The sequence below is a fragment of the Mchenga conophoros genome, linkage group LG20 (assembly GCF_057382185.1).
Source record: "Mchenga conophoros isolate Kocher_MC1m ecotype Shallow Benthic linkage group LG20, M_conophoros_male_GT1.1, whole genome shotgun sequence".
NCBI classification, from domain to species: Eukaryota; Metazoa; Chordata; class Actinopteri; order Cichliformes; family Cichlidae; genus Mchenga; species Mchenga conophoros.
The window spans coordinates 26,612,385-26,629,828 of NC_140545.1; the positions used below are offsets into that span (position 1 = coordinate 26,612,385).

The 17,444-nt window shown below is 41.2% G+C and overlaps 1 protein-coding gene across 1 annotated transcript in view; it reads right to left on the reverse strand.

Moving 5' to 3' along the window:
* plcg1 (phospholipase C, gamma 1) overlaps positions 1 to 17,444 on the reverse strand; it is a 28,276-nt gene that overhangs the window by 1,246 nt on the left and 9,586 nt on the right. The window contains exons 3-31 of the mRNA XM_085258995.1: positions 16,645 to 16,797; positions 16,372 to 16,465; positions 16,226 to 16,273; positions 15,603 to 15,687; positions 15,360 to 15,443; positions 14,993 to 15,015; positions 14,835 to 14,904; positions 14,643 to 14,744; positions 12,899 to 13,017; positions 12,309 to 12,394; positions 11,754 to 11,874; positions 11,323 to 11,491; positions 11,103 to 11,225; positions 10,648 to 10,749; positions 10,287 to 10,474; positions 9,661 to 9,861; positions 9,450 to 9,569; positions 9,156 to 9,336; positions 8,927 to 9,004; positions 8,725 to 8,828; positions 8,412 to 8,505; positions 8,190 to 8,259; positions 6,842 to 7,005; positions 6,623 to 6,719; positions 6,291 to 6,515; positions 6,029 to 6,177; positions 5,312 to 5,426; positions 4,154 to 4,315; positions 609 to 697 (exon numbers count right to left, since the gene is read on the reverse strand). Of these exons, the coding sequence (XP_085115121.1) occupies positions 609 to 697; positions 4,154 to 4,315; positions 5,312 to 5,426; positions 6,029 to 6,177; positions 6,291 to 6,515; positions 6,623 to 6,719; positions 6,842 to 7,005; positions 8,190 to 8,259; positions 8,412 to 8,505; positions 8,725 to 8,828; positions 8,927 to 9,004; positions 9,156 to 9,336; positions 9,450 to 9,569; positions 9,661 to 9,861; positions 10,287 to 10,474; positions 10,648 to 10,749; positions 11,103 to 11,225; positions 11,323 to 11,491; positions 11,754 to 11,874; positions 12,309 to 12,394; positions 12,899 to 13,017; positions 14,643 to 14,744; positions 14,835 to 14,904; positions 14,993 to 15,015; positions 15,360 to 15,443; positions 15,603 to 15,687; positions 16,226 to 16,273; positions 16,372 to 16,465; positions 16,645 to 16,797 (3,416 nt within the window). The remainder of the gene's footprint in view (positions 1 to 608; positions 698 to 4,153; positions 4,316 to 5,311; positions 5,427 to 6,028; positions 6,178 to 6,290; positions 6,516 to 6,622; positions 6,720 to 6,841; positions 7,006 to 8,189; positions 8,260 to 8,411; positions 8,506 to 8,724; positions 8,829 to 8,926; positions 9,005 to 9,155; positions 9,337 to 9,449; positions 9,570 to 9,660; positions 9,862 to 10,286; positions 10,475 to 10,647; positions 10,750 to 11,102; positions 11,226 to 11,322; positions 11,492 to 11,753; positions 11,875 to 12,308; positions 12,395 to 12,898; positions 13,018 to 14,642; positions 14,745 to 14,834; positions 14,905 to 14,992; positions 15,016 to 15,359; positions 15,444 to 15,602; positions 15,688 to 16,225; positions 16,274 to 16,371; positions 16,466 to 16,644; positions 16,798 to 17,444) is intronic.

The window sequence follows — 17,444 nt, forward strand, 5'->3', positions numbered from 1 at the left end:
GTGTGATGGGGTCGGGGCTCATGGTTTAAGTGTTAAAATAGTGATGCATTTCTTCTTCTTTTAATGTCACTGCCCTTACATTTTTGCACCAGTTAGTAGCTAATTGTTTTTCATACAAATCATGTAATTCAGAAACATGTACAGTATACTATCACTACTAAGACATGAGGTACACTCACCCCTGCTTTTAAAGTAAGAATCAAAAAAAGAGGCTGTCCTGTGGTATTATTAACATACAGGAAATTAAACACGATGGAATTAAAACCTAGGTTAGATGCAAAAAGTAAAAGCACTCTCATGTTTGTTCAGTAACTGTACAGCTACATGTTCACCTAGCTTTACATAAAGTCATGAAACAGGGTAGGAGTACGTTTACCTCGATCCAAAGGTAACGAAATCTGTGTAAAGCTCATTTGACTATTTGTTCTTCCATAAAAAAAATTAAAAATTTTTAAAAAGCAGAAAATAAAAAAAATAAAAAAAATCAAGATCTGGCTTTCACAGCACTCATTACTAATTTGTCAGCAATATGTCTGCTTGGCCTTCTTCAAGTTGTGTCTGCATGTTTTTGAGTGGTTTGTTGACAGTACAAACATTGTGGAGCTCACCCTTCCTCTGGTTATGTCCATGTGGACTAACAGAGAAGCTAACTCCAGGTCCTCGTTGTAGCTGTTCGTCAGAGGTACTGACCGGTAACCTATAAAGACAGAAGCAAAAGATTTATTTATTTATTTTTTATTAGTGGTCTGCAAAAAGATCCATCCATCCATTTTTTGCCAATTGGGGAGGCAGTCTAAGCAGGGAGGCCCACACCACCTCCTCCAGGTCTTCTGGGGAGATACCCTAACTAGTCAGATATGTGAAACTCCTCAGCTGGCTCCTTTGAATATGAAAGAGTAGCGGCCTTCTCTATGGAAGATATCTGCCACACTACAGGGAGTGCAGAATTATTAGGCAAGTTGTATTTTTGAGGAATAATTTTATTATTGAACAACAACCATGTTCTCAATGAACCCAAAAATCTCATTAATATCAAAGCTGAATGTTTTTGGAAGTAGTTTTTAGTTTTAGCTATTTTAGGGGGATATCTGTGTGTGCAGGTGACTATTACTGTGCATAATTATTAGGCAACTTAACAAAAAACTAATATATACCCATTTCAATTATTTATTTTTACCAGTGAAACCAATATAACATCTCCACATTCACAAATATACATTTCTGACATTCAAAAACAAAACAAAAACAAATCAGCGACCAATATAGCCACCTTTCTTTGCAAGGACACTCAAAAGCCTGCCATCCATGGATTCTGTCAGTGTTTTGATCTGTTCACCATCAACATTGCGTGCAGCAGCAACCACAGCCTCCCAGACACTGTTCAGAGAGGTGTACTGTTTTCCCTCCTTGTAAATCTCACATTTGATGATGGACCACAGGTTCTCAATGGGGTTCAGATCAGGTGAACAAGGTGGCCATGTCATTAGTTTTTCTTCTTTTATACCCTTTCTTGCCAGCCACGCTGTGGAGTACTTGGACGCGTGTGATGGAGCATTGTCCTGCATGAAGATCATGTTTTTCTTGAAGGATGCAGACTTCTTCCTGTACCACTGCTTGAAGAAGGTGTCTTCCAGAAACTGGCAGTAGGACTGGGAGTTGAGCTTGACTCCATCCTCAACCCGAAAAGGCCCCACAAGCTCATCTTTGATGATACCAGCCCAAACCAGTACTCCACCTCCACCTTGCTGGCGTCTGACTGGAGCTCTCTGCCCTTTACCAATCCAGCCACAGGCCCATCCATCTGGCCCATCAAGACTCACTCTCATTTCATCAGTCCATAAAACCTTAGAAAAATCAGTCTTGAGATATTTCTTGGCCCAGTCTTGACGTTTCAGCTTGTGTCTTGTTCAGTGGTGGTCGTCTTTCAGCCTTTCTTACCTTGGCCATGTCTCTGAGTATTGCACACCTTGTGCTTTTGGGCACTCCAGTGATGTTGCAGCTCTGAAATATGGCCAAACTGGTGGCAAGTGGCATCTTGGCGGCTGCACGCTTGACTTTTCTCAGTTCATGGGCAGTTATTTTGCGCCTTGGTTTTTCCACACGCTTCTTACGACCCTGTTGACTATTTTGAATGAAACGCTTGATTGTTCGATGATCACACTTCAGAAGCTTTGCAATTTTGAGACTGCTGCATCCCTCTGCAAGATATCTCACTATTTTTGACTTTTCTGAGCCTGTCAAGTCCTTCTTTTGACCCATTTTGCCAAAGGAAAGGACGTTGCCTAATAATTATCAGGGCTCTAGAGTGCGACCAATTTGGTCGCAAATGCGACCAAATTTTTCAGTGGTGCGGCTAAAAAAAATTAATTTGGTTGCACCTGTGCGACCAACTGTTCGGGTAGCAAAAAAAAAAAAAAATAAATAAATAAATATCTGCAACCTTCCCTGTGGTCAACAACAGACACACATTATGCCCCTATCGTGGACTAAACCAATCAGAGATAGTAAGGGGCGGGACCTCTCTGATTGGCCGTGGTCCAGTTGAAAGTGCAGGTGGATAGATGGAGGTGAGTAGCTTGAATAAAGCGATATCAATTAATTAAATCCTGAATCGACTTTTAAATATAACTGTGTTTTGTCATAAACGCCAGATTCTCAGATTAAAGCTCACAAAACCATTTCAACAACAACCAAACAGCAGATGAGAGCAGGTACACGGACTCCACACACAGACGTAAACACAGAATGGACCGACGCATCAGAATCAACTTTGTCTTTCTCGGCTTTCTCACCTGACGGCCCGTAGACGGACACGCTGTCGGAGCTTAGCGATCCTGATGCGTCCGGTCCGCGCTGTGTTTACGTCTTTTTGCGCTGAACCAAAATTCACCGAGCCAGCAGCAAAAGAAGCAGCAAACTGCGCTTCACATTTGGTCAGTGTCATCATGAATTTTGCTGTTTTGCTTCCACGACTATTAAAATCACACTTCATGCACAGCTAGCTCTCTCTCTATCTCTCTCTGTACTTCAAGAACAGTTTCCCGTCTCCAATCTCTGTTTTCTGTTTTATTCATTCGCTTATTACCCACCAGTCTACCGTTGTTTACAGCGCTGTCGGCTGCTGTCTTTTTCTTTTCTTCACTTAAATGACCTCGGACAAGAAAGCCTATTTTTTCTGTTGTTCAATACTGAAGAAATTTAAACTTTATATGCAGAACATTGTAGAATATTTTTAAGGTTATCTGCTATAAAAAGCCAGACCAGGAAAATCTCCTTCATGTTTTTCTGTGTTTTATTCTCAGTTTCACACAAAGGCATCTGCTGTGATGTTCACAATTCTGATGAAGTCAGTACTGATAAATGATCAGAATTATAATATTTCTGACTGTCTGAGGCTAAGTTGAATCGAATCGGGACTTTGAAAACCGGAATTGAAGGGATTATAGAAATCAGTGATGATACCCAGCCCTAGTGAGCAGCCTAGGCACGACAGAAGTGGATGTAGCTGTAATAGGAAAAGAACTATTGCTAACTTTTCTGTTAAGGCCTGATCCTTCTGAAATTCATAGCCAGTGCTCTGACACGGTGTCATCAATCTTTGAATGCTGAAAAAGCACAGTGTATCCAGAAAAACACATTATATTATATCAATTATTATAAAATTTGTGTGCGCCTAACTTTTGTGCCGGCACGCCTAACTTTTTAAAGTTAGGCGTGCCGGCACGCCCATGGCAAAAAGTTAGTCTAGAGCCCGGATTATGCACACCTGATATAGGGTGTTGATGTCATTAGACCACACCCCTTCTGATTACAGAGATGCACATCACCTAATATGCTTAATTGGTAGTAGGCTTTCGAGCCTATACAGCTTGGAGTAAGACAACATGCATGAAGAGGATGATGTGGACAAAATACTCATTTGCCTAATAATTCTGCACTCCCTGTATAGAAGAAGCTAATTTCCAGTGCTTGCATTGGTCACTACCAAAGCTCATGCCTGTAAGTGAGCAGATAAATGTAGATCGACTGGTAAAACTCACTTTTACACTCAATCCCCCGCTCTACTCACCCCTCACCTCAAACAAGACCCCGAGATACTTAAAGTCAGCAACAAAACATGTAAAAACTATTTACAGACATGTTGAAGGCGTACCTGTCTTTAGCCCGTGAATGGGGAACGTAGCCTGAGCCAGGAAGTTTTGGTCGTTGAACATGTCGATCTCATACACCACAAAACGCAGAAAGGCAAAAGCAGAGTTGCACACGGTGAACTGGAATGTCTTTCTCGGCCAAGTGGGATTGAGACCATTATCAGCTACAGAAGAAAAGAAATATTGAAAATGTAAAGGGTGTATTCTCAATTCTCTAACATTTGTGCAATTATATTTCCCTTGTAACAGCAGTATAAAGACTTCTGTAATTAGCTGCTAGATAAAGGTTGCACCTCTACATTACACGGAAATAAAACCCTTTCCAGGACAAAAAAAAAAAAAAAGAGAGTATGTCATTAACAGAAAATTATTTTTCCTTGGCTCGCTGCCCTTTCTGTAGAACCAGAGAGCAGTGAGGAAAAAACAGCAGAAGGAAATGCCAAATGTGTTAAAATTTTGAGTTTATGTTTATGTATTTATATTTAAAAGATAAATATGAGCTGGGCTTACATCAGAATCTGCCATCTAAAGTAACAGAAGTTATCTGATGACCTAGTTTTGAATAAGTGCCAAATTCAAAGGGGTGATGAACTTCACTGATAAAATGATTGACATTTAAAAAGTGTGTGTACAACCAGTACAGGCAAATAAATATAAATGGGAACAAATGCTGCTAGAGCCCACAGTACAATATGCCGATATACCACTTTTTAGTAATATACTGAAAAAAAAGTCGTTATAAGTATAGATTACATTTCTTAAATTTGTACTAAAATAAATCCTGTCCTTACTCACTGATGGGAATTTTAGAGAATAAAGTATAGGTTGCAGTAAAATTTCCCAGTATCCACATCAAAGTATGTAGCAAACAAAATCTATGCATTAAACCATCAAAACATAAAAAAAAAAAAAAAAGTGTTTCTTCTGTCATAACGACCTGATGAGAGCTGTGCGAGTTTCAATGTTTTCCCTTTGTATTCCCACACATGGCACAGTTGTTTGTATAACTTCCTGTTTTTCCTCAGACCATACAGGAAATTACACGAGGAAAATATATCCAGTAAACAGCAACTGCTTTTTTTTTTTTTCTTCCTCCCCAGTTTTGGCAGGGCCTGTCTTTACTGGCAGAGGAACTCGTGTTTAAATAAGAGCAGCTTCACCTTCAGAGTCTGTTTTTTGCTTGGCGCTGTCGTACTCCGCTCCGCACACCTCGATCTCAATCAGAGGGCAAACGATGCCACGTCCATGCTTGGGCAGATGCCGGGAGCCCAAGACCTTCAGAGGACAAAAAGCGTCTTTGGAATTTTTGTTTACATTAACATGTTGCTACACACAAACACACAATGCTTTTCCATCAGTGACATCTTATAATGTGTTTTTCTGCTCAATTGCTAACTGAGTGTTTGAACTACAGGTTGAACTCCTCCTTTAAACATGTGTAATTAAAAGCATGACTATGAGCAGTGTTTGCAGTACACCATTGGAAGCAGTCAGTGAGTCTCACAGTGAAGAAACAACAATGAGCTTCCTGACTTGATTTCTAAACAAGTTCATGAATGTTTATTCATAATTTATGAAAAGTGAGTTACCTTTAATCAAAAAATATTATTACATCTGCAACTAAAATTGCAGCAATTGGTTGCTAGGTTTTGTAAAGTACCTCGGTTACCTCTCCGAGCTGTGTTACAATCACTGCTGCTGCTCCAGTGGGCAACTACAATCACACTGTTAACAAAACACCACCTGTCAGTTTCACCTTGTCTGTCTCCATAACCACCACCCGCTTCATTTATCCCAAAGAGATGAAGGGCAGACTCGTTTCTGCACAACTGCATCACACCCAAAAGCAGAAAAATCCAGTCCTCAGTCTACTGTACCTCAATCTCTAGACTGACTTGCTCCACACCCCGTAGTGTTTGTCTGTCAAAGGGATCAAAGTTGTCGTCCCTCATGATGGGCGGCTGAAGGACGTAACCACTTCTTCCGTTAAGCATGAACAGGGCCTGGTTCATCTGCATGGGCTTGTCTGCAGGGAGGGAAAGAGGAAGGAATAGAAGGAAAAAAATGTAAAAAACACGTAAACAAATGAAATGTACTGTCTGTCTTCCAGCTTTGCTCTCAGAAGGGAAGAGAAGATACCTCCTGTCTGGAAGTTAAGTGCTACCAGCTGAGATCCGCAGAGCCACATGGGGAGCGGGTCATAGTTAGAAGAGTCTAATCTCTGGCCTCTGGGGTAGATCCTGGACAGCTGCAGCCGATTGTACTGCAGGAACTTCTTCCCCTTGATTTTGTTGACGTATTTCTCTGCCTTGGTTTCAGGGAAGGATGACATGTCCCGGAAACAGGCTCGCTCTGTGCCAATCTCTAAAAAAAAAAAAAAAGCGACGACAAAAGAGAAATGTGACCCCATCTGCATTTGGTGTTTTTCTTTTTATTATGTGTGCAGGTGAGTGAGTGCACATAGTTCTTACTTTCTTCATCAAATGGCACAGGCCTACAGTAGATGACAAGGTCAGATAATTCCAGTGCAATCTTCTTCCTCCTTTCCATCATCTTCCCCTCTTCTATCTGGCCACAGACATGGCACAAGTATAAATATAGTAGTACCAACAGTGAGGCACATCACTGCTCAGCTTAAACCCAAAGTGTGAGTGCATTTCATGTGAAGCATATTATTTCTGTATATTTACCTTGGCCTCTGAGGTCAAGGTGACCTCACGGATCTTGAACACCCATTCCTTGAGCTCTTCTTGCGTGTTTGCAGCGATGTCGAGCGGTATGCCTATCCGCACAGGGGTATTCTGTGTCAGGGTGAAAACATAAGGCCTGCTGCCTTTCCCTTCGGTACGAACATCTGAAGAGAAAAAAAAAGAAAAAAGTTAGAAAAAGGGAACCAATAAATGGAAGTAATGACGGTTTTAAAAAAGTAAATAAATGAGGCTGGTGCTGAAATCATGGACATACTAGACTAACAGACCATAAGCAAAGGAAGAAAACATGGTGGAGAAGAACCACCTGAGAAGAGCCCAAGATGACAAATCCATAGCAATTATTGTAAACCATCTGTATCATCCAGTATTAGACAATAAGTGATAACATTCAGCAAGGAGTTATTTTTAAAGAATGAAAGGATTATATAAAACCAAATAATCCCTTTTAGAATATAGTTGGGGTTTTTTTTAATTAAAACATTCATGTTTTTGTAAATGAATGCAATTACTTTCTGAGCATTTTTAGCTCATCTTTCATACTACCACTAGATGGTGCCAACGAGCCACCCAGATGGACAAACGGACTCAGGTTAACAATGCAAGGCAGCATGTGCCAGACCTAATAGGGGTGTACTGACAAGGCTGCAGGATGTCAATAACATATCAAATGCAAATCGGAGAGAAAAGCAACAGTAATAATAAAAACAGAGAAGACTTATTAAACTAAGAGGCTGATAATGGAGAAAAATAACAATAAAGAGAGTGATGACTAGGGCCGGGGCGACGTGTCGACGTAATCGATTACGCCGACGCGTCGTCACTTTCAAAACAGACATGGCGGCAGTGAGTAGCGGCAACACGAGTGAGGCAGCCGCAGTCGACTTAAATCATTCCACCCGAACACGCAGTTCTACAGTATGGGGATATTTTAACAGAAAAGGAAGCACGACGGCTATGCACTTTGCACATTTCATTTCTTGTTAAATGCTATCTCTAATATAAGATTGTACTACTACAACTTTATTTTGCAATTTTTTTATTAAAAGGTGTTGAAATGAAGAAATTTGTGTTTTCATTGAGATACATAAATTAGTAAATGTGAAATTGCTATACAAGTCAAATAATGCGGAAATAATCGATAATCAAATCAAATCAAAACAGAATCGGATTGAAAAATTAATCGGTAGATTCATCGATTAGGAAAATAATCATTTTGCCCAGCCCTAGTGATGACTGTGTCCTACAATTAAATTTATTTTTAAAAGCAGTTAGTAGGGGTTTACTGCTCTCAAGGTGACTTGCTACAGGAAGCGAAGGTGCTACTTACTAATCTGACAGGCAGACACATCAAGACTTCCTCTCAGCATATCTCCAAGAGGACTGTTTTCTGTCATCTCCTGTTGACAGAAAACAGAGCACATATGTATCTTTGTAAATGAAGACATGAATGACCTCACTGTGGTGGGAGCAGGTGTACTCATTTCTCTTTAAATAAATACAAAAAAAACGTGCTTGAGTAAGCATCTCGTTTTAAGGGTTTGATCCTCACAGTTCTATCAGGCTCGGCTGCTGACGGACTGATCTCCTCCACGTAGTTTGCCGGAAACCACATCTGCTTCTTTCCTCCACAGTCACCCTTCCACCTGAAAGAAGAAGAGGCGGGAGGGGTAAAGAGACAAGGGATGTGGTTTGTAAATATTTAGAAGCCTTTCATATTTAGAAAATGATCCCAGGACAGCTAAGAGAATTTTAAATGTGTCATTCACTAATTTACCGTAGTTCTCTAATGCTAAGCACATATTTGCAGTCTAAATTAATAATTAAGAGCTACTTCCTGAATGGATTTGATGCCACTCACTTACCATCCCCCTTCCTGTTTTTCCACATTAGAGATGATAGCATTCTTAGTGAAGGAAAGCTCATCGTCTCTCTGGGCTTTATACTCATACATGGCTCGCACCGTGCACTGAAAGACAGCACACAAGGTTACGTCATGTTTACATGTCCAAGTGTTGATGTTGCAGATCTCAGCTAACTGTCGATTTCTCCATCCTGCACTCTTACCTTAAATGTTGGCATTTGATTAGCCTCCACATAAAAGCCTGGATTCCTTCCCTCATACAGTGACCCGTAGTCTGGCTCCTATTGGGCAATACATTATGAGTTTGTTTTTCTTTTTGCTAGGCTGGTGGTGATTTCACCACAGAATGAAACTAGCATAATGCCATGAAACAATACAGCATTTTTCACTGGCCAGACGTTTCCTTTGTAGACTGTATAATGTGGTACTTACAGCAGTGCCTATCTTCTCCAGTGTGTCCTCGTTGATGGGATAGCGTAGTTTCATTTTACGGTACAAAGGGTGCTTCTCATAGTAGCTAATAAGATCTACAAGGCTGTCAAACTCTGAGGTGCCCAGCACCACGGTCTGACCCTCCTGCTGCACACGACAGTGCTTTATTTTACCCTCGGCTCTGTGAAGAAACCCAAAGAGAGAACTCTGCTAAATAACAATGATAAAAGGCATTTATGTGCATGTACACTCAATATGCTGATCATCTAAGATTTAAACTGGCAACTAAGTTACCTGAATGAAATGGCAAAGGAGTTGGGCTCTGCCCTTTTCCTGACTAGAAAAGCCCCATCGCGAGGAACCCTCATCAACATGTTCTCTGCATGGCTCCTGGAGAGGTTGGCGTGGTACCACCTGCGACAAACAAAAACAAAAATATGATGCACATCACGTAATAAATTCAGCACTTTCTCAGTAATCTTTGAAAATGCATATGTGTACTCACTCTTTGCTCTCGTGAGCATTGGTCTGAGGTACCGGCTCAGTCAGCTTCATCTCAAATTCGTTACAGCGCAGCGCCACCTGCTGGTAGTGGGTAATCAGAGCAAAGAGCGTGTCAAATACCAGGTTGTCAGTCAGGTAGAACTTTGGGCTGCCTGCCTCCTGACGAGAGTGGATGCGACAGTGCTGCACCCGCCCCGAGCGCCTGTTGCAGAGATGGGAGGCATGGAGAGAGAGAGAGAGAGAGATAGATAGAGAGAGATACAATGAAAGGTCAGTTTTTCTTCCAGTTTGATAAACAAGTTAAGAACACGTGAACTCTTGTTCATCTTTAACAAACTGCCTTGTGATACCATCTCTACATTGTTCCCATAGCTTGCAGGTAAATAACAGAGACTGATCTGTCCTGCCCTCCTTTCACAAAGAGCTCATAATATCAGACAGATCACACGCCACACTGTGACTGATCTGCCAGTGCGACACTTAAATTTGGTTATATTTTAGTGGCACGTGCTAGTTTTCTACATACAAGTTAAAGTTTCCTATACTTAAAAGTGATTTCCCCTAAATTACTGTTTCCACCCTGAAATCCAATAGATGTTTTTTTAAATACAAAATATGTGTACTTACCAGAAAGACAAGGTGTAGTCTCCGACAAAAGTCTCGCTCTCCCGAACTAGGAAGGAGCCATCAGGAGCTCCAGTCTCCAGGCAGTACTCAGACAGCAGCCTCTCGGCTATCTGCCGTCCATCCCGCCCAGCACCAAGCTTTCCATGAAACCATTTCTCTGTCACATGTTGATCCATACCATAGGACACCTGGGAAGATTCAAGATGTGTTCACTTTATGTGTATCTACATACTTTATCTCTAAATAAGAGCCTCCCACAGACCTCTAAATATTAAAATTGCATCAAATTCCGAACAATGCGAACAAATGTTCACGCTCAAAAATAATTTCTGTACTTCAGCAGCAGGTCAGACCTACTAACCTCTCTGTGCTCCTCCTCATCATCGTTTCCCGGGTTACTGGAGGTCTCTTCTGAGTAGTAGATCTTACTGCTGGTCAGAACAAAAAAATGAGGGTACCACTCCTGGGATGAAGGGAGAGAAATGAGACAGATTGTTAGTTCAAATAGCTGGATCAAATATTTACAAGATCCATGTGTTACAGTGCAAAGTGGCACAAGATGATACAGAATAAGAACTTGATATCCCAAGGAAAAAATGCTGATAAAGCATGTCTGAGTTATAATTGTAAGTGTAAGAGATGATAAAGGAAGACTGCAACATAATTTGTCTTAACTTGATTTTTCATGTTTTTACTGATAAACACCACATAAAGCATATGTGATACAGAAGCTAGTTTTTCTTTTCTGACCATTTCTGCCCAAAAATTCTTTCTCGTGCAGGATTCAGAAACTATTTATACACTGAACATGCTTACATGGTTAATGGGATCTTCCAGGTACAGGATGCCATTTTTAATGGAGTTGCTGATATCATTCTCTGAGTAGGGAGTGGTGGTGGACACCTCCTCATAGGCACTGCCTTCTGCGAGCTTCTTATGCTGCATCAGATAAGAGGAGAAGGACAGACAGAGTAAGGTTACTAATCCCCACCCCCCAAAAATCAAAAGATTTCTCATGACTCCAAGAGGCTCTGACCTTGATGAGGATCTTCCTCTTGAGCTGATTGGGTGAGGGCAGCCCATCTGCTGCGATATCCACTGCCTTGGTTAGAAGCATGTCTCCAAACACCTTCTTAAAGTGAGTGGCCATATTCCTCTGCTGCACAATACTACAGTGGTCCTCTATGGACAGGATGATGGGATATCTGTAAAAGGGACCACCGATTCAACCTCAGAGGAGTGGCAAATCCAAGGAAACCCCTTGTTTAACTTTGTTCTGATGTGACTTTTATTTTCTCACAGTGATGTCACTGTGGCCTGCCTACAGTGTTTCTACATTAGTGTGTGCCCGTCATCTCTTTATCTTCACCATCTCTTAGCTTGTTAATCACCACATCCCCACTGACAGTCATAAAAAGAGAAGAAAACAAAACAAAACAAGAATAGCGCGTTGTCATGCACACTCACTCAGATGTGACAAAGGCGTGCTCTTTGATGGTGGTCAAGACATCAGAAAACTTGATTTTGGTTGTAAGGGTGTGCCCATGGTAGATGACTGGCATTCCCTCAGGGCCATCCCAGCAGTCCACTGAAGAAAAAAAAAAAAAAAAACATAGACACATGCATGTAACATCATTTTATCTTTTATCCTTTAAGGATAAAGAAAATCAACAGATGTGTGTGAGTGACGAGACAATTGCAGGATCTGTATGTTTCAAGGCAAACAAGATCTACAACAAACAAGTCTTATTTATAGAAACCTGCCTGACAAGGGTTTGCTGAAAAGCAATATCGGGAACGGTTGCATAAGTATTTGCATGTGAGGACCTGGTTAAGGGTGTATTAGCTGGGCTTAAAAGTCGAGCTGTGAAGGATAAGAAAGTGGGTAAAAGTTAATTAGTTGGTTAAAAGTCAAGCAGTGGTGATTTACTACTCGTGGGTAAACCGTACACCTTCCAGTGTGTGTGTGTGTGTGTGTGTGTGTGTGTGTGTGTGTGTGTGTGTGTGTGTGTGTGTTCCTACATTCAATACAGCGACAGCCCATCCTCAGACAGCGTGCGTATGCCTCCAAGGACGATTCACTGGAAAACTGGTCTCCTGTCAGGTAGCTAAAAATAAGCACACATTGTCAAGTACGTACACAAAACACACAGCCACACAGGATTAACATGTCAGGGAGTGTCTTAACACACGAACACACTTTTTATGGTGATTACATAAATAAATCAATACAGTCATATCAAAAGGGCTCGTTCTCCTCTGTTGACCGGATAAATACTTCTTACTCATTCAGTCAGTCAATTCAAGCCTAATCAAAGCAACATGGGAAACTTTCATTCCGTTGCTCCAATGAGCATTGTTTCACATTTAGTACAGAATTACTTGCGCCGACTTTCACACACTTTTCAATGGGAGGAAAAATACATTTTCCTGCAAAATAAACGCCTGGATCTCATTCGGGAAAGAGATTGTTAAATAATACACTTTTATCTGATGTGTGAAGCCAGTTCAAAAGACCTCTTTTTGGGCAGAGGTTTCAAGAACTCCAGCATTCCCAGGGCCCAATTAAAGCAGGCAAACCAGACACATGCATAAATGCCCTTCATGCTTACGTGTTGTGCGAAGAGGAGATCCAGTAGTGAGACAGGGGGTTGTTCATATTCTCAGGACACACTTGGTCCAGGGAGGAATCCCAGATGGTGTTCTCTTTGGAGAACAGGTATGTGAGGAACTACACAAGAGAGAATGAGGAGCAGTGAAAAGTGGGAAGAATTGCAGACCCTAGCAATATACCGACGTGGCACTGAAATGATAATGATCAGATTCTTAAAAACATCTGACCTAAATACTCAGGAATCAGGGCACCGTTGCTTAAGGCATTTAAGAAGTGGCTCAACACCTGTTTGTATGCACAGGCATGCACTAGAGCCCCCAAGGAGAGGCGAACTGCCAAGTTCTGATCCAGCCTTTGGACTGTGAGAACTGTTGAGTTTGTGTTTCCACCAAAATTATTGTTATTTTTATGTTACTGGTGAAAAGGTCTATCTTGGTTTCAATATAATTCTAAATTCCAAGATATAAAGTAAAAAAACAAAACAAATACAAAACCTAAACATTTCACTGCACGATCCCATCTATCCTGTAAGCAGGTACACCTTGCAAATATAAATTTTTCTGGCACATTTCCTAATGCTTAAACAACACAAATGCTCTAAACCAACGGTCTCCAACCTTTTTTGCGCCACGGACCGGTTTATGCCCGACAATATTTTCACGGACCGGCCTTTAAGGTGTCGCGGATAAATACAACAAAATAAAAGTAGTACCGGTACCGAAAACAAAGAAGATTTATTCATAACACACGTGAAAAGACCCAGGAAAACCGAGTTAACGATAAAAAAAAACCCTGAAAACTATACATTTCACACCTGAGCCTCTACTCTCGCGGCCCGGTACCAAACGACTCACGGACCGGTACCGGTCCGAGGCCCGGGGGTTGGGGACCGCTGCTCTAAACCACAGGGCAGTCAACTTGTACACATGCTAACAAGTAGGAAAAGTACAAGATAAAGTACTAAGATAAATGTTTCATGTCAAAATAATATGAATGCTTCTAAAAAAAAAACACTGTTAAATCACTGACCATGCACAACTGCCAACATGAATAAATTACAAAAACTAAGAAAAACTGAGATGGAACATCTGGGGAACATGTGGGGTTCAAAATGTCATAATTATTGTCATAATTGCTTAATCCAGATTCTTAGATTTAACTTGTGTATTAAACACATAATGACATTGGATTCCATAATCAGCAAACAAAAACATCACATTAGAGTAGGATTTGTACATATCAGATTCCCATTAAACTTCAACTATAATAATTTCCATGTAGTGATAATATTTAAAATAAAGTATCTATTTTTTTTAACTATTCATGGGCTTTTCTTTGCACATAATCAAGGCCCGGGCACATGTGACCTAACATCCTCTGGCACGAAGACACAGCATCACCTCCTGCAGGCTCGCTTGTCCCACTTTCCTCTTTTATTCATGATTTACGGTGACCACAAAAATCATCCTTCGCTTTCTGCAGAACTGTCATGCCGCACTATACTCAATAACCTTTTATATCTGTGTAGGAGGAGGTGCTTCAGGGCCAAGATCATGGCCAGTCATGTTAATTTCTGAGCATCTCCCTCCCACACTAACAACACAGGGGGGAAATCGGAAAACATAACCTATGAAAACATGGTACATTTTTCCGTTAGTGAGCGAAGACCCAGAAAAAAAAACACAAGAACACAAGTGAGAGAAGGGGGGAAAAGAAAGAGTGAGGCATCGAGGTGCGCATACCTCGTCTTGCTGGAAATAAGGCTGCTCCACTTCCCTCAGGGGGTCTTTCAGGTAGCCGAACATAAACTCTTGCACTTTGTTGTTATCTGTGGCCCACATCTCCTGCAACAGCAAACACAAACATGCATTAGAGCATGGAAAGAAAACAAATCGGCAATAAAGTATGTAAATGTCCAACAACCGAGAGAATACCTTTTGAGACTCCAAGAGGAAGCTCTTGAAGTCCTCCAGGGAAATCCTCTGTTCTGGTCTATCAATGAACCTGATAGAAAAAGTACTGGTTAATTTCAGCAAACAACCGTGATGCAAGAGAAAACATCACTGTATGTGTGTGCGTTTTGTATGCCTACCTTTGAAGAAATGGGATTTCCATCTAAAAGATAGTAAAGAGACAAAAAACATTTAAAGTAATTAATCAAAGCGCTGCACTTTCAGTGTTAGACATCCTGTGAGGTGGGGGAGGGCACTGAGGTTATCCATTTTATCTGACCCCTGCTTGCCTGCCTTCTTATCTGTGTGTGTGTGTGTGTGTTTGTGTGTCCTAATGGCTTCCACCAGAGAGGTTTGGTGGGTTTTTAGCTGGTGCATATTGATCTTGAAGCCATTTGAGGACGGACAGATGGGAGATGAAGTGAGCCTTGGCAGAGCATCAGATGGGGTGCTAGGGGGATGAAAGCACAGGGACTATCTGTGGATACATAAAAAGACTGCACTTACGTTTTTCTGGGCATCAAACATGAGACTACGATAAAGCTGCGCAAACTGGCTGAAGGACACGTCTCCATTCCTCATCTCCGAGTCCTATAAAAGAAGCAGAGAATCAGAAAGAAAACTGAAATGACTGTTAACGGCAAATCATAAATCTTTAGCCTCAAACAACATCATCGTGAAAGGGAAGTTGGCGGGGAGATGGAGTGGGAAGGAGGTTTGTGATAAGAAAAGTAAGCAGCAAGAGGTTACCGGAAGTTTCTCTCGGAGGAACCTCATGTTGGGCACCCTGTAGTTGACCTGGCTCAGCATGCTCTTCAGATCCTTACAGGATATCCTAAACACGTTTTGTTGAAAAATAAAACAAACACGGATAAGCATGTGCAACATGTGCAAACACTTCTACTTGTAGATACTATTGTGAGGCAGAAATGCCATTTTGAGTTTACAGATGGGCTGAAACCTTGTAAACAGACACCCTGCATGTTCTGTTGAGTGGTTTGGGCTTCACTTCTGCTACACAGCTTGGAATTTTGGCCAGAAACGACAATACACGGCGCACACACAGTAACAAAGGCCTGTCAGGGATGTAACAGACAAACATCTCTGTACATCTCCTCTCCATTCTCTGCAGTCTGTTTCCTGCTGCAGGAAGAGTTGTTGGTGTGCGGCTGAGGGGTTAGTTCCCTTACTACACCTCAACTGAGCTCTCTCAAAGACACCTACCAGCCAGTTGCAGCAAGTCTATGTGCTCTTAGATGAAAGGGCACACAACTGGTGTAGCAAACAATTGAGTTACATCTTATAACATCCATTTCTTGTGAGGGCGATCTGATTAACTCTGCAGCTGATATCCTTTGACCGAGTTTAGTTACCTGTCTTCTCTGTTGCGATCGACTGCGTAGAACTGCTTACGTAACCACCTTAAAATTAAGGAAAAGAAAGAAAGACTTAAGCGATTTCTTGCATACAGAAAACAGATAATGCCGTCTATTTACACAAACTTTGAGTTCAGATTTACCGCTCGATCTGAAGAGGTGTTGGAGACTTCAATGTGTCAGTCACAAGCGAGGTTAACCCTTGCACCCACATGGTCATCTCTTCATCAGATGTTGCTGTAGCAAAAACAGCTGACCTAAATAACTCAATTCTGTCACAGGCTAAAAATACAAGAAGCCTAGCAACAAACAAAATGTGAAGATTTGATTTATCAATGGTACTAATGATCTTATTGAGGTACAATGGTAACAGGCTACTTCTTGTCAATGTGTAAGCAGTCCTTCTCTGAGCATACCTGCCAGACTGAGTGATTTAAGGCGAAACTCTGTGCCGTACAGAATAACAAAGCAGTGGGCCTGATCGAGCCGTGCTGCAGAGTCCTCCACATAGCGATCAAAGTCCCGAGATTTCTGTCCAGAACGGATCTCCTTGATTTCTCGAATATCAACTGTAGATACAGACAGATATGTAATAGTTAGCAAAACACAAAGCTGCAGGTTCCCAACACATGACACGGTAATATTCTGGTGTGAATATGCAATGATATGTTAATAATCAAAATAACAGTATCTGGCACAAAACTGCAGACTTAGCTCCAAGCTCTCCTTGTTTTCTAATTCCATTTCATGTAGGAAACATGAAACACTTCAGTACTAACCCTAACAGTCTAACATACAAAAAATAAAAACATTGTGCAAGTACCTGCAGCCCCTCTGACCACATAAAACAATGAAGCTGAGGCGGTGACCCAAACCACATTCAAGTATAGATCAAAAACCACCAATTAGTAAGCAATGGGGAGAGGGCAGTTTTTTTGTTGTTGTTTGGGTTGTTTTTTTTAGAAGCTACTGGTCAGGTCTAAATGATTGAGATTTCAAATATAAATATACATGACAAATATATCACAGTATGTACCTACCTGTGCTCGTAAGTGCAGGCTGTTAAGTGTGCGTGTTTAAACATTTAAACAATATATGATCGGAACTATGATCATGCTAACGTTTTCACACAACGGCTTCACGGTTTATCTGTAGACATGACAAATGAGGAAAAAAAAAAAAAAAGACCAGATATAATTTTATCTCAACTCCATAA